The sequence below is a fragment of the Caretta caretta genome, chromosome 6 (assembly GCF_965140235.1).
Source record: "Caretta caretta isolate rCarCar2 chromosome 6, rCarCar1.hap1, whole genome shotgun sequence".
NCBI classification, from domain to species: Eukaryota; Metazoa; Chordata; order Testudines; family Cheloniidae; genus Caretta; species Caretta caretta.
In genome coordinates this window covers 65380685-65399398 of record NC_134211.1, presented here as the reverse complement: position 1 = coordinate 65399398, position 18714 = coordinate 65380685, and the positions used below count along the sequence as shown (strand labels likewise).

At 39.6% G+C, this 18714-nt stretch overlaps 1 protein-coding gene across 5 annotated transcripts in view; it reads right to left on the bottom strand.

Moving 5' to 3' along the window:
* The window catches only part of SIPA1L1 (signal induced proliferation associated 1 like 1), a 389217-nt gene that overhangs the window by 35937 nt on the left and 334566 nt on the right, over nucleotides 1-18714 (bottom strand). For all 5 annotated transcript variants that reach the window (XM_048852811.2, XM_048852810.2, XM_048852815.2 and 2 more), the window contains one exon: nucleotides 332-481. In XM_048852811.2, the coding sequence (XP_048708768.1) occupies nucleotides 332-481 (150 nt within the window). The remainder of the gene's footprint in view (nucleotides 1-331; nucleotides 482-18714) is intronic.

Genomic DNA, 18714 nt, shown 5'->3' with positions numbered 1-18714 from the left:
ACCATTTAAGAAGCGGAAGCTGTGAGGTGAAGTGAAGAAGTTTGCAACATGAAACCGATGTATTTAATGAAGACTCAAATACTTCAAGGACTCTGCAGATGTTAGCCTGAGTATTGTCAGAGAGAGAAAAAGTGAGAGGACTCTTCAACCTCACTTTTTTTTCAAAAGCGAGGCAAGGAAAGAAAAACTGTTCTAGAAACTGCATGTAAAGAATAGTTTGTAAACCAGCAGAGTAAGCACAGCTCATATATATTTTATAACTCTAGCCACCAAACGGAAGAGGGAAACCTCAACCAAAAAGCACCTAAAAAAAAAAAAACCTGGTGCCTACCCTTCTGGCATAGATTTTTGTCTGTAGGTTCCCCCACCAGAGCCAGTCTCACTCGAGGACAATAGGTTGCTGGGGGAGTTGCGACACTGCTGTGATCTTGCTAAGGCAATGGATGAAACTGTGACATAGACATCAGAACCAGGAGACAACCTGTTGAAAGCAAACAAACAAACCCAGTTAAAGTCAATAAATCACAGTGCAGGGCATAATGGGCAATATGCACAAATTGCCACATCAGCAGTAAGCATGGCTTCATGGAGATAGTAAAATTGAAGCCATTTGGAGGGCCATACATATTCTCCCTTATTACTCTATTCCCTGTGGGAATAGTGGGAAAACAGACTTGGAAAAACAACTTTAGAAAAACATGCCAGTTTCCAAAGACTGCCAGAAATAAACTTGTTGAATTCTTTTTGTAGTTTGCTAGTCAGGAATACTGAAACACAACATACTTCATCCACATACCATATAACTGACTTATTTTTACATTTCAGAACAAGCTTTTGTGTGGAATTTTAACAAAATGCAGTACTTACAAATACCAACTCTTTAAGCATATAAAGCTTGTCTCTTTGCTACCGTTGTTTTGTTAATTAAAATACTAGGATTGTAGACTTGGTTAACGTTATTTATAAATGAAAAATGGGGATGTTCATCATTCCTAAATACACAGAATTGTTTGGCTAACACCTTATAACTTTGCTGGTAACTACATACTTGTGTCACATGGACCTACCTCCTAACAATACAGCAACAGTATATCATAAATGGTTAACGTTCCAACATTCACGTCTGGACAAAAAGTTGAACAGGGGTATCCTTACTTTGTCCAGCAAGGGTATCTGTCCTGCAATTGAGGTTTTGGGTCATCTTTTGGTTCCTGTGCATTCTGCCTCCAACGCATCAAGCAGAGCCTATACTGTTTTAATGATTCTACATATTTTTGCTCTACTTGTGACTGAAGTCAATGCGAATCTTTCCAGTGACTTAAAATGACTTTGGATCAGGCCCTCAGTCAACAAATTATATTTTAAACAAATTGCTTAACAAATTGTAACTGCAAAAAAGTGCAACATGTTGAAGCTTAAGACCTTTCAGTCATCTTACATGTGAAAAAACCAAGACAGATGGACTTCCATAAAACATGGTTTACCTGTCTCAGCACAGAACTTGGATCCAGGAACTTCCAAGACATTAAGCAAGCCACTTAATTGACATGCCTCAGTTTCCCATTTATAAGATGGGGGATAATATTTACTTAGCTTTCTCAATAGGATATTGTGGGAATCAATTATGAAAAGTTTGCAACTACTTTGAAGATGAAAAGGCTTATGGCTCTGATTGCTGAGAGAAATATTTGTTGAAAAATTTTAAGAGCTAGGCATTATGATGATCGTTTTCTATTTATTTGGTATTTTCCCTCCCACCCTTTTGCTTGAACAAAGACAAAAAAAGGTTGGTTTTTTTTTTTGGGGGGGGAGGATAAAGACTGACCCTCTAAATTCAGTTTGCATAAATGAGATTCAAGAAAATTTCTACCCAGCCAAAAACGCAGTGATTTAAATCCTACTCATTTGAAGCACAGCACCAAACCCAATAATGCATTTTTAGTCTACTGACCTAAATTTAACAACTCACATTTATCGGTGTAAGCAAAAATTCTGAACTTTTGATTGCAAAGAAAACAAACAGTTCAATAGATGGAAATTTAGGGAGAGATGAGCCAACCAGATTAATAGCAATTTCTAATTTTTCTAGTGGCATTCTTATACAGAAAAAAGAAAAAGGCCAGCCAAGAAAAATACTTGCTTTCAAATAAGATTCACACACTCGCACATATATACACATGTAGATCCACTAACACTTACCTAGCAATATATACATCACATTTTGTTAAACTATGACCTTCTCTCATATGATGGTTGATTAGAATTTATGGTAACGGAACAATAACGCTTCTATAGTTTTGTGTAAAATGTTCCTGCAATGGAATAGCTTGTATTTTCAATTTCAGGTATGGTTTTCCGCATTTCCTGTGCCTTTCCAAGAATGACAGTATTGTTCTGAGGTGATACAAAGACTTACACAACCACAACAGAGTTATAATTCCTCCACAAACCTGGAAGACTTTTAGTGAGAGCAAAACAAATGATTATAAACTTGGTCTGAACAGCAGAATGAACAGCCCCACAGGGAGGATAGTCTGTTATTTACAGCAGCACTGGATTTCAATTAGTACTAGCTACCATCTAACTAAAGAAAATTTTGAATAGGGAAAGTTTTATTTTACTGTAATCATCATACATAAGCCATGATAAAACTAATTTGTAGGGTAAATTAGTTGGACAAGATAATTAATATCTTCTAGTGGCATGACACATCTGTTAACTTATTTGTGATTTCCTTCCTTCTGGCACCTCAATATCCACCATTATCGTGCAATTAGGATATGTTTTGTACAAAGTATGCTTTGTGAGATATTATTCTAAAAGTCTTGATCTGCAAGACAGTAATATCTCATTGGATTGTATGTGCTACCACCATATGTGACGTTATGAAGTCTGGCTATGTATGTGCTACTGAAACATGCTGTGAGGTTAGAAACACCCACAAGCAGCCTTTCAGGTACAACAGTAAAAAGGCCAAACAATGTTAATGGTGTACTGGGGAAATGCACACAAGCACAAGGATTACCAGGAACAGTGTACAATAGAAACCTCTCTGAGATCGCACTACACAATGGGAACTGTTTGACCCAGGTCAAAGCAAAAGAGCTTTCCAGCAAGTGGGAAGAAGATATACAAGGGGGATAATGACATCATGATGGCACTTCACTCTCCTTACAACACCACACCTGGAAACACCTGAGAGGCAAGGATTGAACTGTGGGAAGTGATGGTCCCAGGCTAGAGGGATTCTTAAATTGTGTATGAAAACCTGGAAAACCCAAGCTGCAAAGCCTAGGCAGCTTGTGCCTTAAGAATCTGACAGCCTGTTTATCACTCAGGGTGAGAAACTTGCTAATTCATATCCTACCTATCTAGTCTGTTAAACTCAGTTTGCAGTTTTGTTTATTTACTCAGGTAATTTCCTTTTGATCTGTTTGCTATCATGTATAACAACTTAAAATCTATCCTTTTGTAGTTAATAAATTTGCTTTTGTTTTAACTAAAACCAATGTGTGGAAATTATAATTTAGAGCAGAAAGCTGTGGCATATCTCTCTCTCCACATTGAGGGAGTGAGTGAATTTTATGAGCTTATGCGGCACAGTTTCCTGTGCAGCGCAAGACAGTATACGTTCAGGTTTACACTCCAGAGGGGACTGCGTGCCTTAGCAACTGGGAGATGCCTTAGCTGAGCCTTCCCATGCAGAGCTGATTGCAGCATCTGTGTAAAGCTGCAGCTGGGTGTGTCCCTATATGTGTGTATACTGGTGAAAGAGCAAGATTGGAGAGCTTGGCAACATATCACAACACCACAGTGTGAAAGGGAGTCCAGGCTAATGGATCTGACTGGCTCAGTGATACCCCAGTTTCAAGTGGCACCCGTAGGGGAACTTGTTACACCTTCTATTTGTAATTTTTTAAAATTATTCATTTCAGAAGATTGTTTTGAGAAGAGCTCTCAAAACACTTACGGTGACTTAATAGTCAGAATAAAATCAAGGCGGTATTGCTGAGATATGAAAGGACTCAACACACCATAATTATAGATTAAATAGTGATAACATTATTCATTTTTAAATGGTTCAAAGAGTTATTGTCACTAGAAATGTAACCTAAAAATGGATAACATCACGTTTATATTTGGTTCCTGAAAAAATTAGAAAGATTCCTCAATAAAGAAATCCCTTTCAACCAATGGCCTATAATTTGAAAAAGGGCAGCAACCTCGTCAAAACGTGCAGCCATCAAAAGAATCACTGAAGAGATATTTCAATGGTACCTCACACCACACGAAAATATGCATAGGGCCAGGATCACGGAATTCACTAGTTAGCACTTATTCATGCAAGTTGCCCCCTTTAAATAAGTGGAACTATTTATGTAAGTATTACTCATGTAAGTAAGGGTTCCACAATCAAGCCTATGAATAAGCCAAATTTACCACTGACAAACAGATGCAACTCCATTCAAGCTCATTTATGCTACTGAGTGAACTTAGACCTAACAGCTCTAGTCCAAGCTGGAAGAACGGGTTGAGGTTGGACAAGGAGGGAAAAGGCCCATATATCTCCACATTCACATTGGGAGGAGGGAGGGGCGGGGAAAGCTGGGTGGATAAAAATCAATGATTTTTTAAATTAAAAAAAAAAAGGATTTTTTTTTTAATTTAAATCAGATTTTTTTGATAAAATGCTTTTTGAGGACAAAATCTATCTAAAGATAGTTTTAATTAAGATACATTATAGCTCAAAGATATCTCATCATGGAATAGGGATTATAAATTCTAATTCTAAAATATGAGACAATATATTCATGCAATGTTTAAGAAAAGTTTTGTAAATGAGTTCCAAGAATTCATGGATTATTCCAATCATGAATTCCAATCTTATAGGGTTCCAGGGGCTTCTGTATAGATTATTTAGGTTAATCTTTCTATCTATCCAATGGGGCTCAGTCTAGAAGATACCATGAAAGATGCTTAGTTTTGCAGTTCACAAACTGTGGATTTGTCTCTCCAGAGATAACACGCTTGTTAACAGCAAAAACGGTTTTAAATAATATAAAATATAATATAATATAATAGAGGTGAGAAATAACAGACCTCAACCCTGTTGCCCCTCTGCAAATTTGTGTACACAGAGTCAATCCCTTACCTCTCGCTAAAAGTGCAAAGTTTCAAAAAGTTCAATGAATAAAAGATTGCTGGGGGGTGGAATAGACCTGGACAAGGAGAAGAAGTCTGGAGATAAACGTGAGAAGGGAGGGACAGGAAGTAGAAACAAAAGTGAAACTGTTTGAGCAGCATATTCCAAAAGTCTTGAGGTCTTTCTGAGTATAGCCTTCATTGATTTGAGATCTACCATACCACCCTCTCACTAGAAGGGAAAACCTATAATGGCAGCAGGCTGTAAAAGAGACCCAGTTTGGGAATATTTGAACCAAATTCCTCTACCTGTGGGTAAGACAGGAATGCGTGCAAAATGCAAACAGTGCAACAAAGAAGGCCTGGTTGCCCGAATGAAACAACATCATGAGAAGTGTTCCTTCTCAGGAAGGAGCTGCGTTGAAGATGATGAAAAGAACATGTCTGAACGTGCAGGATCTTCAGGTTGGTAAATTTTTTTATTTCATACTTCTTTCTTAAGGACTAGCTCTCTTCCTTCTAGACTATTCTTGAATTCTCATGTTTGAGCAAAAAATATAGTTGTTACTCTACGGTACTATCATTTTAGATGCAGTTGTGATAAAAAATAAATAGTTGAAATAGGCAGATCTTCCTTTTACAATTTCACCTTTAAAGTAGTACTGAGTGTCAGTGAATGCAATGAGTAATACTAAATGAGCAGTATGGTAATAATAATTAAATAACTGCATTGACTTATTTTGTTTAGGAGAATCCATCCTCAACATACAGGATTCTGAAGACTATCCACCTTCAAGATCACCATCATTTTCTAGGTTTCAGAGGAACAGCCGTGTTAGTCTGTATTCGCAAAAAGAAAAGGAGTACTTGTGGCACCTTAGAGACTAACCAATTTATTTGAGCATGAGCTTTCGTGAGCTACAGCTCACTTCATCAGATGTTTACCGTGGAAACTGCAGCAGACTTTATATACACACAGAGAATATGAAACAATACCTCCTCCCACCCCACTGGAGGAGGTATTGTTTCATATTCTCTGTGTGTATATAAAGTCTGCTGCAGTTTCCACGGTAAACATCTGATGAAGTGAGCTGTAGCTCACGAAAGCTCATGCTCAAATAAATTGGTTAGTCTCTAAGGTGCCACAAGTACTCCTTTTCTTTTTGCATCATTTTCTATAGTTTCAGAGTTATCTGCCAATGATAGTGTTTCGGTCACATCATGTATGTCATGTAGCCACAGTATATCACTTGGAGCAAAAAGAAAAAAAAACCTCCATCATCCAGAAACAACCATAGATAAATTTGTGATAAGAACCAGCAGATTACAAAAAGAGGTAATTGATGAAAACATTGCCCGGTTTGTTTGTGCAACAAACTCTTCTTTCCATGTGATTGAGAACACACACTTCATTAACATGGTTCAGTCATTCAGACCAGGATACAGTCCACCCAACAGAGCAGATGCCACAGGCAAAGTGCTGGATAAAGTGTATGAAAGAGAAATTGAGCAGTGTGCGAAAGGTCTAGAGGGTGAAATTGTTAACCTGAGTCTCGATGGGTGGAGCAACATCCACAATGATCCTGTTGTATGTGCTTGTGTGACAACAGAAGAAAGGAATGTCTTCCTTAGACAAACAATTGATACATCAGGAAATGCACACACAGTAGAATACTTACAAGAAGTAGCAGTAAAAGCTATAACACACTGTGGGGAAAAAAAATTCAAATGTCTAGTACGCAGCTTGGTCACAAACAATGCTGCAGATTTATCCAAGATGAGAAGAAATTTAGAAGAGAGTCCCAAGCTAATAACGTACAGTTGTAGTGCTCATTTGATGCACCTCCTAGCCAAAGACTTCAGTGTTCCAGAAATGAAGGCTAATGCTGTTGAAATTGCAAAATACTTCTGTAACAACCACTTTGCAGCAGCTGCTCTGAAAAAAGTGGGAGGAACCAAGCTAACTCTCCCAGAAGATGTGTGATGGAACTCAGTAGTGGACTGTGTTCAGCACTATATCAAGTACTGGCCTAATCCGATGACAGTTTATGAACAAAATCATGAAAAAATAGATGGCACTGTGACAGCCAAAGTTCTCAATGTTGGGCTTAAGAGAAATGTTGAACACATGTTGAGTACCCCGAAACCTATTTCTGTAGCCTTGAACAAAATGCAGGGAAATAGCAGTTTTATTGCTGGTGCTGTTGAAATTTGGAAGAAACTGAGTGAGATCTCAAAGAGAGAAATATGCAATGACAGAGTTAAATTGCAAGCATTAAAAAATGACTGGGACAAGCACCATCTCCAGCTCATTTTCTTGCAAATATTCTCAATACTTGGTACCAGGGTCAAACCTTAACTGCTGAAGAAGAGGAGTTGGCTATGACATGGACATCCAGCAATCATCCCTCCATAATGCCAACTATAATAAACTTCAGAGCTAAGGGTGAACCATTCAAGCAATATGTTTGCTGACGATGTTTTAAAAAAAAAAAAGCACACCAGTGAACTGGTGGAAGTCACGCAAGCACTTGGATTCAGAGACGGTTGAAGTGATAATCTCACTTTTAACAGCAGTAGCTTCTTCTGCTGGTGTAAAACGAATATTTTCTTCTTTTGGACTAATTCATTCCAAATTGAGAAATCTTTTGGGACCCGAAAAAGCAGGAAAGCTTGTTTTTCTTTTCCAGATTATGAACAAATGGGAAAATGAAGGTGAAGACGACTGAGTTAGCTACAGAAGCCAATATTTTAAGTTTCTCATGTTGACCTGGCTGACAGTCAATTAAATTTTTTAATTTAACTATTTTAGTTAAACAATTTTAAAACAAACAAACCTGATTTTAAAAAACGTGAATGTTTAAATTCAAAAATTCATATTCTTGTTTTGTTAAATATTATATGTTTGCTGTTGAAGAAAAAAAATCCAGAATACATAACATTGTTGTTTTAGTTAAATAAAACAAATTTAAATGTCTGTCTGGTGACGTTCTCCTCCTAATACAGCATGGCAAGAAAATCCTCCAAATATTAATGATTAACCTGTTGAACTGGAGATATTTCACCTCCCAATGACTTCATAAATATCTGCTTCAATTACCTTTGGTAAATGAAATAACCAAACAATCATTCATTTTCTGATATAGCTGTAAAACTAATCTGAAAAGTTTTCAAAATAAATCACTGTTTAAAAATCTATAGTCTATACCTTCTAAAGATGAAAACTACATCTATCTCTGAGTTGTGAAGAATATGTATTAAGGTTATAACAACCAACAAGAATGCACTTTTATGTAGAAATCCATGATTAAATCCAGTCTTCCTGACTAGTGATTAAAATCATGATTTAAATCAAATCCAGCCTGGGGAAAACAGAGGGAGTGAGAGACACAGTATAAATATGTATACACATGAAAGACACACACACACACACACACACATATATATATAATTTGGACTGAGATTTTAGAACTAATCTAAAAAAGGTCACAGGCACAAATTTACCACATAACCACCATTTGGTATTCTTTGGCTTTTCAGTAAAAGGCAATCACTTGTCAGAAACACAGAGTTAATTTTGCTTTAATAGGCTTCAGCTAAACACCCTTGGATACACAAGGGTCATAGAAATATTGCACGATATAAAGAAATCTCAGAAAAGAGTAATGGTTCCCATTCTCGAACAAAAGGACACTACAAAAGCAACCATACGGACTGACAAAGATAAATAATTATTTTATTTTAACTCTATAGCTGCTTGTCTGGTTTTACAGATATTGGAGATGTCCCTCTTGATGAATTCACTGTCATGTTATTTGCTATAATATCCCACTGTGTTTTCTATATACTAAAAAGGTTACTAATAGTGATCAGATACTCAACGCCATTTAATATGAACAAGGGGGAAAAAACACAAACAAAAACCGGGAAATAATAGGTTAAAGAATATTTAGATAAGTTAGATGTATTCAAGTCGGCAGGGCCTAATTAAATTCATTGTAGGATACTTAAGAAACTAGCTGAAGCAATCTCAGACCCGTTAGAAATTATCTTCAAGAACTCATGGAGGCTGGGTGAGGCCCAGGAGAACTGAAGAAGGGCAAAACAGGGAACAAAGGTGCCCCTGGAATTGTAGACCAGTCAGCCTAACTTAAAGATCTGGAAAAAATACCAGAACAAATTATTAAATAATCAATTTCTGAGCACCTAGAGGACAAAAGGGTTATAAGGAATAGCAAGCATGGATATGTCAAGAACAAATCATGCCAAACCAATCTAATTTCCTTCTTTGACAGGTTTACTGGACTAGTGGATAGGGGGAAGCAGTAGACACAATATAACTTGATTTTAGCAAGGCTTTAGACACAGTCCAACATGACATTCGCATAAGCTACCTAAGGAAATGTGGTCTCGATGAAATTATGAAAGGTGGGTGGACAAATGGTTGAAAGACAATACTCAGAGTAATCATCAGTGTCAACTGGGAGGACAATGTATCTAGTAGGGTCCTGCAGGGATCAGTCCTGGGTCCGGTACTATTTAGAACTTTCATTAATGACTTGATTATGGCTACACTTATAAAATTTGCAGATGACACCAGGCTGGGAGGAGTGGCAGGCACATTGAAGGGCAGAATTAGAATTCAAAACAACCTTGAGAAACTGGAGAATTGGTCGAAATCAACATGATGAAATTCAATAAAGACAAGTGTGAAGTACTACACGTAGGAAGGAAAAATTAAATGCATAACTACAAAATGGGGAATAACTGGCTCGGTGGCAGTCCACTGAAAGGATCTGAGGGTTATACTGGATCACACATTGAATATGAATATATGTGCATTTGCAAAAAAAGTGTCAGATGCAAGATACAGGAGGTAATTGTCCCACTCTAGTCAGCAATGGAGAGGCCTTATCTGGAGTAATACATCAAATTCTGGCACCTACATTCTAGGAAAGATGTGGATAAACCAGAGAGAGGCCAGAGGAAAGCAACCAAAATAATAAAATGTTTAGGAAACTTGACCTATGAAGAAAGATTAAAAAACAGGGCATGTTTAGTCTTGAGAAAAGAAGATTGAGGGGGGAACCTGATAAGTCTTCAAATATATTAAAGGGTGTGAGAAAGAAGACTGTGATCAGTTGTTCTCCAAGTCCACTGAAAGTGGGACAAGAAGTAATGGCTTAAACTGCAAAAAAGGGAGATTTAGGACAAACTTTCTAACTTTAAGGCTGGTAAAGTACTGGAATAGGCTTCCAGGGGAGGTTGTGGAATCCCCATCTTTGTAGGTTTGCAAGAACATGTTGGGGATGGTCTAGGCTTATGTGGTCTTGCAAAAGCACAGGGAGTTGGTCTTGACCTCTCAAGGTCCCTTCCAGTCCCATTTCAATGGTTCTGCACAGCTGTGATGACTGATCTTCACAGTCATTTTTTGGAAAAGATTTACTCTTTTTTATTCTTATCTTTTAAAAAAAACAACCGCATCCACCATGGTTTTATATTGCTTTACGGCTTGGCTGAGAGTTCAAAGCCACGTGTAAGCTCTTTTCTCCTACAGATGCAACAAGATGTTTGGAGAAAGAGGTGGTGATCAAAATTTCCCAAACAATCAAGGAAAATCTTTCAAGAGCTGTGATATACAAGGGAGACAGTGAGCTCTTATTTTACTGGGACTACCATCTAGCCACTTATTCCCCATTTTGTAGTTATGCATTTGGTATTTCCTTCCTAAATGTAGTACTTTGGACTTAGTCTTTATTGAATTTCATTTTGTTTTCTTATGGGGTTTAATTTGCCATTGTAGAAAATTCCAGTTGAGATTTTTGTCAGGAAGTTTATAGAATATTTCTCTCTCTTCCCCTACTCACGTTATTTATATTACGGTATGAGAGGATACATTAAGTTATATCATTTGTATACATTTATATATATTACACACACACAAACCCTATTAAAAGAACATTCTTAAGGTTGCAAAGTCAAGCGCTCAATTGGTTAGTAATGGCCAGAATTAACAATGCCTGTGTCACCTTAATTCAGCACCCTTGTGTGTATACATTATGATACAGTTTTTACATACTATTTTTTCCACAGGACCCTGGCCTCATTCAGTGCACAGACCTGTTCTGGGGATGAATCAAGGTCGTACAGTGAAGGAGAGTTGCTTTATTTGTTACAGAAGTTGGGAAGTGTGCAGTGAATGAAGCAGGGGACTGGAGGAAGAGAAAGGATGGTCTTATGGTTAAGGAAGTTCAATGTTATCCTGAAGAACTGGATCTCTTTGCCTCTGTCACAGAGTTCCTATGCAATCCTAGGCAAGTCACCTAAACCAGACTTTTCACAAGTTGTCACCAATTGTATGTTCCTCATTTTCCGGGGGCCCAGTATGAGACACCCGGGGGTCTGATTTTGAGAAGTATTGAGAATTCACAACTGTAAATGAAGTCAATGGGAGCCGTTTTCAACAAAAGGGCAACAGAAGCAGGGGAGCGAGGGAGGGCTAGAGCTTCTGCAAGGAAAATATTGAGGGGTGGGGAGGGGAGCAGCATCTGGAGGAGGGGATACAGCAGCCTAGGTTGCACACAAGATTGGGCTGGCCACCAGGGAGCAGGTAGGACTCTCTAGCTCCGCCTTCCAGCCACCACAAGTTCCAGCAGAGACATTCTGGGGTAGGGGAAAAAGAATGAGAGAGGGCACCAATGCCCAGGCAAGGGGGCAGGGAGATGTTGGTGCACAGGGTGGCAGATGACAAGGGGGCAAGAAGGAGAAGCACAGGGCACTGGGCACCAGCCCTTGAGCTGTAGGAGCGGCAGTAGGAACTATGATGGCGCCCCACCCTAACCTGGAGCCAAGCTCCCCTCTCTCCCGCTCCTATCCCTCCATTCACGGGGAGCTTCTAACTCCCCACCCATCTGAACATATAAAGAACTATTCTGAAAAATCTGGCCTTGTGTGTCTCAAACTGAACACTCAGAATGAATGAATTCTTCTGACTTTAATCTCTCTCTGCCTCAGTTGTTAATCTGTAAAATAGAGATAAATATATCCCCTCAACTCACAGGCGTATTGTGAAAATAAATTCATTAATGTCCATGAAGCGCTCAGTTACTATAGAGATCAGTGCTACAGAAAAGCCCATAAGGAAATTAATTACATTTTCAGAGCTGGATTCAAAAAGTGTGCAGTAAATAAGGTCTGGGGCCACACAATGGGGAAAAAAAAAAAGAAAAGAAAAAAAAGAAAACAAAATCCTGAATAACTGCTCATTAAGTGAACGCAATCCATTCCATGAACTGAATAAGGTAGGTGTCCTGTGAATAATTATAATTGAAGATTATAATACATATGCACAAGGAGGATCAATGAAGATTGCACAGGCAACATTAATTCTGGCATCTCCTGCCTTTTGAGTGCTTGACTTTGTAACCTTAGTAATGTTGTTTTTAGTGTAGTTTGTGTTTGTAGAATACATATATTATGTAAAATGTCAAGAACCATAACTGACAATCTTTAGACATCTGAGGCTGTAGTCTTGGATTGCAGGGTTTGAGCTCCAATTTTCCAGTGCTGAGTGAAGATGTTAGGCCTGATGCTACTACACAGTGAACATACTATCTAGGTAATGAGGCAAGGCTTTACATTTTCTAATCCAAAACCCGTCAGTTAGGAAAAGTAAGAGTTGTATTCCAGATGGTGAAATCATAGGGAGGCCTATTCTTGTCTACACCAGGAAAAATAAGAGCATCAAGCATCAGCAACAGATGCTCTTGACTTGTGCTGAACACTATTCAACAGCAAGTGTAGCCAAGGACAAACTGTATTCAAATACCAGAACAACAACCTGTTTAGAAAAGGTTTTAACCATGGTTTCTGTTATGGTACTTAACACAGCATCATGACTACTTACTCAACAGGCTTGGCTACACTTTTTAACCAAACAAATTCCATTTAAAACTGAAATTTCCCACACTTTGCGCACTAAAAGAAGAGTATTTTTGCAAAGTCTGAGCAAACCCAACCTATGCACTAGAGCTGGCTGAAGTATTTTTTCCCAAAACTTTGATTTTTTAATGAAAAGCGGCTTTTTGACTAGGTGGAATTTTTTGAGAGAACATTTCTTTTCCATCAACACTTGATGGGTTTTGTGCAAAATCCTAAGAAAAAATGTGAATTTTTGTTTTTGATGAAAATGAAAAAATATTCTTCCTTCAAATGCTGTTCTTTTCAGAAAAAATGCATTTTCAATGTATTCCTTCAGCTCCATTATAAGCATGTGTATTCTGAATTTCTGTATAACTACGGTGATCATATTTCCCAAAGGGAAAATGGTACACCACATGGGGCTCGTCTGGGGCCCACTCCCCCACAACCAGGACTGGCCTGCATCTCTTGCGTCTCACTGCCCCCCCCCCCCCGAGAAGGGCTGGCCCAAGCTGCTCGCCCAACCCCCTTCCCCACGTGGCACTGGTATCGGTGCTTGCCTGAGCCCTGCCTGCCCCTTGCCTCTCTCCCCCTGTGGGGCTGGCATCACCACTTGCCCTGAGCCCTGCACGTTCTTCTGCACCTTACTTTTTGACAAAAGTGGCCATTTGTCCCGTTTGCTCTTGCCAGCTGAAAAAGGGACTGTCCCAGCTAAAACAGGACGTATGGTCGCCTTATGTATAACTGTAATCTAAAATCTTCAAACTTGGGGCACGAAATTGCAAACTACTGTTCATGCAACTAATGCACTGATTATAAAGAGATTACTCAAGTGTAAGAGTTTTCAGGACTGGGCCCTTTGCTTACTTTGTGGTCCTTAATGAGATTTAAAGCCAACCCTGAAGACAACTATTCCAGTATTATTTATAGAGGTTTAAAGTCAGTGTTTGAATGTAACCACATCAGTACAGTTTCCATTTGGCTTAGAATGTTGACTGTGCTCAATAACCTTTTATCTTAGGAGTGTCTGTATAGTTTAAAAGCTTTAGGTTCAGATCCAGCAAAATATTTAAGAATATACATAACTAAGCATGTAAACAGCTCCATTGACTTCAGCTCACATGTTTTCACACACTTGCTTAAGTGCTTTGCCAAACCAGGTTTCAGTTAAGACAGTCACTTTGGGATGAGTCAATTAAGAGCAGATTGTGATATAACTAACAGCACTCCCTCCCACCCCCAAACACACACTCACTCTCTCTCTCTCTCTCTCTCACACACACACACTTTCCCCCCATTAAAACAAACAGGAAATTAAATGCAAAAAACCAACATTAACACAACATTAAGATCTCAGAAGTCAAGAGATTCCAAAATATAAGGATATGTTTATACTACAGCCTATGTCGGCAAAACTTATGTCACTTAGGAGCGTGAATATTCTACCTCCCCGAGCAATGTAAGTTACACCAACATAAGCGTGCATGTGCACAGCACTATGTCGGCGGGAGAAGTTCTCCCGCCGACAAAACTTACACCGCTCGTGGAGGTGGTTTTTTATGGCAAAAGAAGAGCTCTCTCCTGTCAGCATATTCTCCTACACCAGACATTTAATTGGTTCTAGTGTGGGGGTTACACAGTTACAGGGCTCCTTACCATATAACCCGTAACTAGCACCAGGGTTAGAGGGCTCTTTACCATATAATCCGTAACGCAGAGTAGGCTCTCCTCAGCCTATCCCCAGGACTCAGTTCTCTCTGAATCCTAGCACCCTCCTCACCGCTAGGGGGACAGAGGGTGCAGCAGGGTGGGGACCTCAGCCCACAAGGTCTCACCCTATAATTTGAGCCCAAGGCACATCATCAAAATCCTAGGTCTTTTTCCCCTGGGAACTGTTCATTTTATTCTCTTAGCTGCACTGGAAACTGATTGCAAGTTGTGACAAATAAACAGCTCCACCCTTGTACCTCAGTAATGTACTCAGTGCATTCCTACTCAACCCACTGGTGCTTGCAGGTGCTGCAAGGAAGGCAAAAGACTCCCTGATCTTCTGCCATTTGGCCCTTGGGAGAAAAATTTCCTTTCTGACCCCTTAACAGGCAACTGGCTAGACCCACGGCATCCATCATGCTGGGTTCCCAATCCTTGTTTGAGTGTGCTGCTGGAATGCAGACAAAAGAGGCTCCAAAGGGCCCCTGCGTTGGGCTAAATCCTGGGATCTGCAGAATGCAGGCTAATCAGCACCTCTCTCCTCCAGCTGGCCAATGGGTGTTAGACTTCCAGAGAGGAGCTACTTATTGTCCCTTGACAAATGTCTCCATCCTCTGCCACAGGGGACTGCAGGCACCATCGATTTCCCGCACCTGTTGATGTGGGTGGGTGGCATTTTTGAAAACTTGTGTATATGACACATGGGTTGACCATCAATCTTATTCACAGCAGCGAACAAGGTATATTTTGTATGCTAGCATAAATTTATGATGGACTGCTTTGTTCATTTCATACTACTTTCCTGCTGTAGTATTGCTAATAAACTAGTTTCTTACCTGAATAACTATACGACTGAGTAGGGTTTTTTTTTTTTTTTTTTAAATAATGCTCATCTTTAAATAAGGTTAGGAAACTAAAGTGAATCTCTCTGTTAACTGGGATGATTGTATCGTCATGTTTTGTTTGCACCCTCCTATGCTTGACAAGAGTCTAGAGAACTTTGAAAGTGAAACTGAAGCCTTTAAAAGAGTCACTCATTGTTTCAGTATAAATATAAAGAAATTAAAGCTCAAGTTTAAGCCTCCATCTCAGAATATGTTTGGCCTGTATACTCAAGCTTCTCACCTGTCCCATATCAAAGAAGTCTCATTTCCCAAAGGACCCTAAGGAAACTAGGCACTCAACAGCACTGAATTTCAGTGGGAGTTTGGTGCTTACCTCTGTTATGCTCCTTTGAAAATCCCAATCTAAGTGTGTAGATGCTGATGAGCCTTTTCAAATCAAAATGCTTAACTGCAGATACATTCACCTAAGTAGGTATAGTCTACTTAGTTTAAAAAGGAATTTCCTGTAGTACTATTGAACATGGGATGCTTATTTCCATGCTTTTCCAGCTCACAGATTTTTTACAGCAACACTGATGTCTCTCTTAGGTCTAGAATTAGCTACTCTTTTGTGCATGCCTTCATGCGAATGGAATTCTTTTCTATGAGCTTGCCAGTGAATTGTGGATGGCTTTTCCCACTTTTGCTGCCATGCATTTTCAATGCAGAGCTGCCATTTTTCAACAAGAGGCTACACAGAGATTTGGAATTAGTCTCCTTACCGGGGTGAAAGTAACTTAAAGGACTTACCAGTACTCTGGGCTGTAGTCCTCTGCAGGGGGCAGGGCCTCAACCGGAAGGGGATGGGGCCTCAATGGCAAGAGGCAGGGCCTTTAAATAAATATTTAAAGGGCCCGGGCCTGCGGCTGGGAGCCTCAGGCCCTTTTAGTCACCGCCGGAGCCCCATGGTAGCGGTAGCCCCGGGGCTCCCGGCTGCTGCTGCTGCTACCACCCCAGGGCTCCAGCAGTGGGGCTCTGGCAGCTATTTAAAGGGCCTGTGGCTCTGGCCGCTGACAGGAGCCCCAGGCCCTTTAAATTGCTGGCCTGGTGAAGCTGCCCCCTGCCGGTACGGTCGGCTGTGTACCGGCTCTTGCCAGTATCCTGTACCAGACCATACCGGCTTACTTTCACCTCTGCTCCTTACTGTACTTCCCCCACCCCCACATAGTTTCTTTCCCCTGCCCATCTGCTCCTTTCCTCCACCTCCACACAACACTATCAGCAGTGTGAGAAGGCTGCACACTTTCAGCCCCTCCCACAGTAGCACTCCTTTTACTCAGCCTGAAACACATAGCCAGAGCCTGGAGCCAAGTCCTAATCAGAGGCTACTTTTAATATTTGCTATGTGTCTGGTCTGGTTTCTGTAAAAACTAATACTTCTAAACGTTTTCTTTTTAAGAAGCCAGAGTAAGTCCCCTTAATGATGTCTCCTGTCTCTTCCATGCCCACTCCCTTCTCCCAAGCAGTCTCTTCCTTGTATGCACGCTTTATATGTACACACACGTACAGACACATGCACGTGCACACACAACCTGTAACCAATCAATTTCTACTACGGCTATTCCCCATGTACTCCCTCCAATTCAGATGCCATTCTAGCTCCCTGTGCTGCCAGCACAACCGACTTCCAAAAAGGACAGTTAGCCCTGAAGTAAGTTTCACTGAGCAGTTTGAGGAACACTGAATGGCTGAATAAAGCACAACCTGAAAATGACAGTAAGCAGCAAGTTTAATTTTGAAATGCATTCTGGAGGCAGTATGATGCACTACAGTTAAAGTGTGGGGCAGGGGGAAAGAAGAACAGTGGCCAGTGCACTGTGGAGAGGCAGGGGAAAAAAAGCCTAAAAAAGGGGACACTCCAATCTGAAGCAGAAGGCTCAGAAGCTATATGGATATGCACACCTTTATTCTTAATACTGTCTCTCTCAGTTAAAACTTTCAAATCATAAAAATATCAATCTGTATAAAAAAAGGTTAACTAAGACATTAAGTATTGTATTGACATGCAGAACCGAAATAAAATTCAACTGAACATTTTGGTAATATCATATTCTGCAAGCCTGATCTTTATTTAATTTTTATCTCAGTTGAAAAAATATTGTAGCATGGCCATACTGAATTTACTTAAAGAAGATTTTGATTAATCAAGAGAAATTTATATTCCAGTCATAGTCAAATCTGAACCCTCGCAAATAAAAAATGATTTATAATTTTTCAAAGCAACAAGTCTAAAATGAACAAACAAGAGTTGCTGGATATATACCAGTGAAAATTTGCTTTAATTCCATTTCCTTGTTAGACCACATTGACCACTTCTCTATTCTTCACTATCCATAATTCTTCAACAAAATGAATTCATTTCACCATCTTCAGGAAATACTGTAATTACTTCATTGTGTCTTCCTTAAATAAAAGTTTATTCAGACATGTTTATTTTTTGTGTTTTTTATTTTCATCACCACCACTTTAAAGTAAAAAGAAAAGGAGTACTTGTGGCACCTTAGAGACTAACCAATTTATTTGAGCATAAGCTTTTGTGAGCTACAGCTCACTTCATCGGATGCATACTGTGGAGAGTGTAGAAGATCTTTTTATATACATACAAAGCATGAAAAAATACCTCCTCCCACCCCACTCTCCTGCTGCTAGTAGCTTATCTAAAGTGATCACTCTCCTTACAATGTGTATGATAATCAAGTTGGGCCATTTCCAGCACAAATCCAGAGTGTGACAAAACACCCTGTGGTGTGGGCCGAGGGACGTACTGGCCGCCGCTTCCAGCAGCCCCCATTTGGCATAAGCTTGAAAAAGTGAATCCTGTGGAAACCAATAAAGAAGTCCCTGCTGAAATGGTAACTTTGAGAAACATGAACTGCCCCATTCATTTCAATCATGGCCCCACGAAATACATGATTCTGGAGCTAGAATAGAATTTGGAATTTTTCCAAGATGCCATGGAATTCAACATCTTTGTTGTGGAACTCACCACTTTGCTACAACTAAGTGCCCAAACATCTTGTCTCCCTACCCTGCTGGGATTTGCCTACAACAGTCTCTT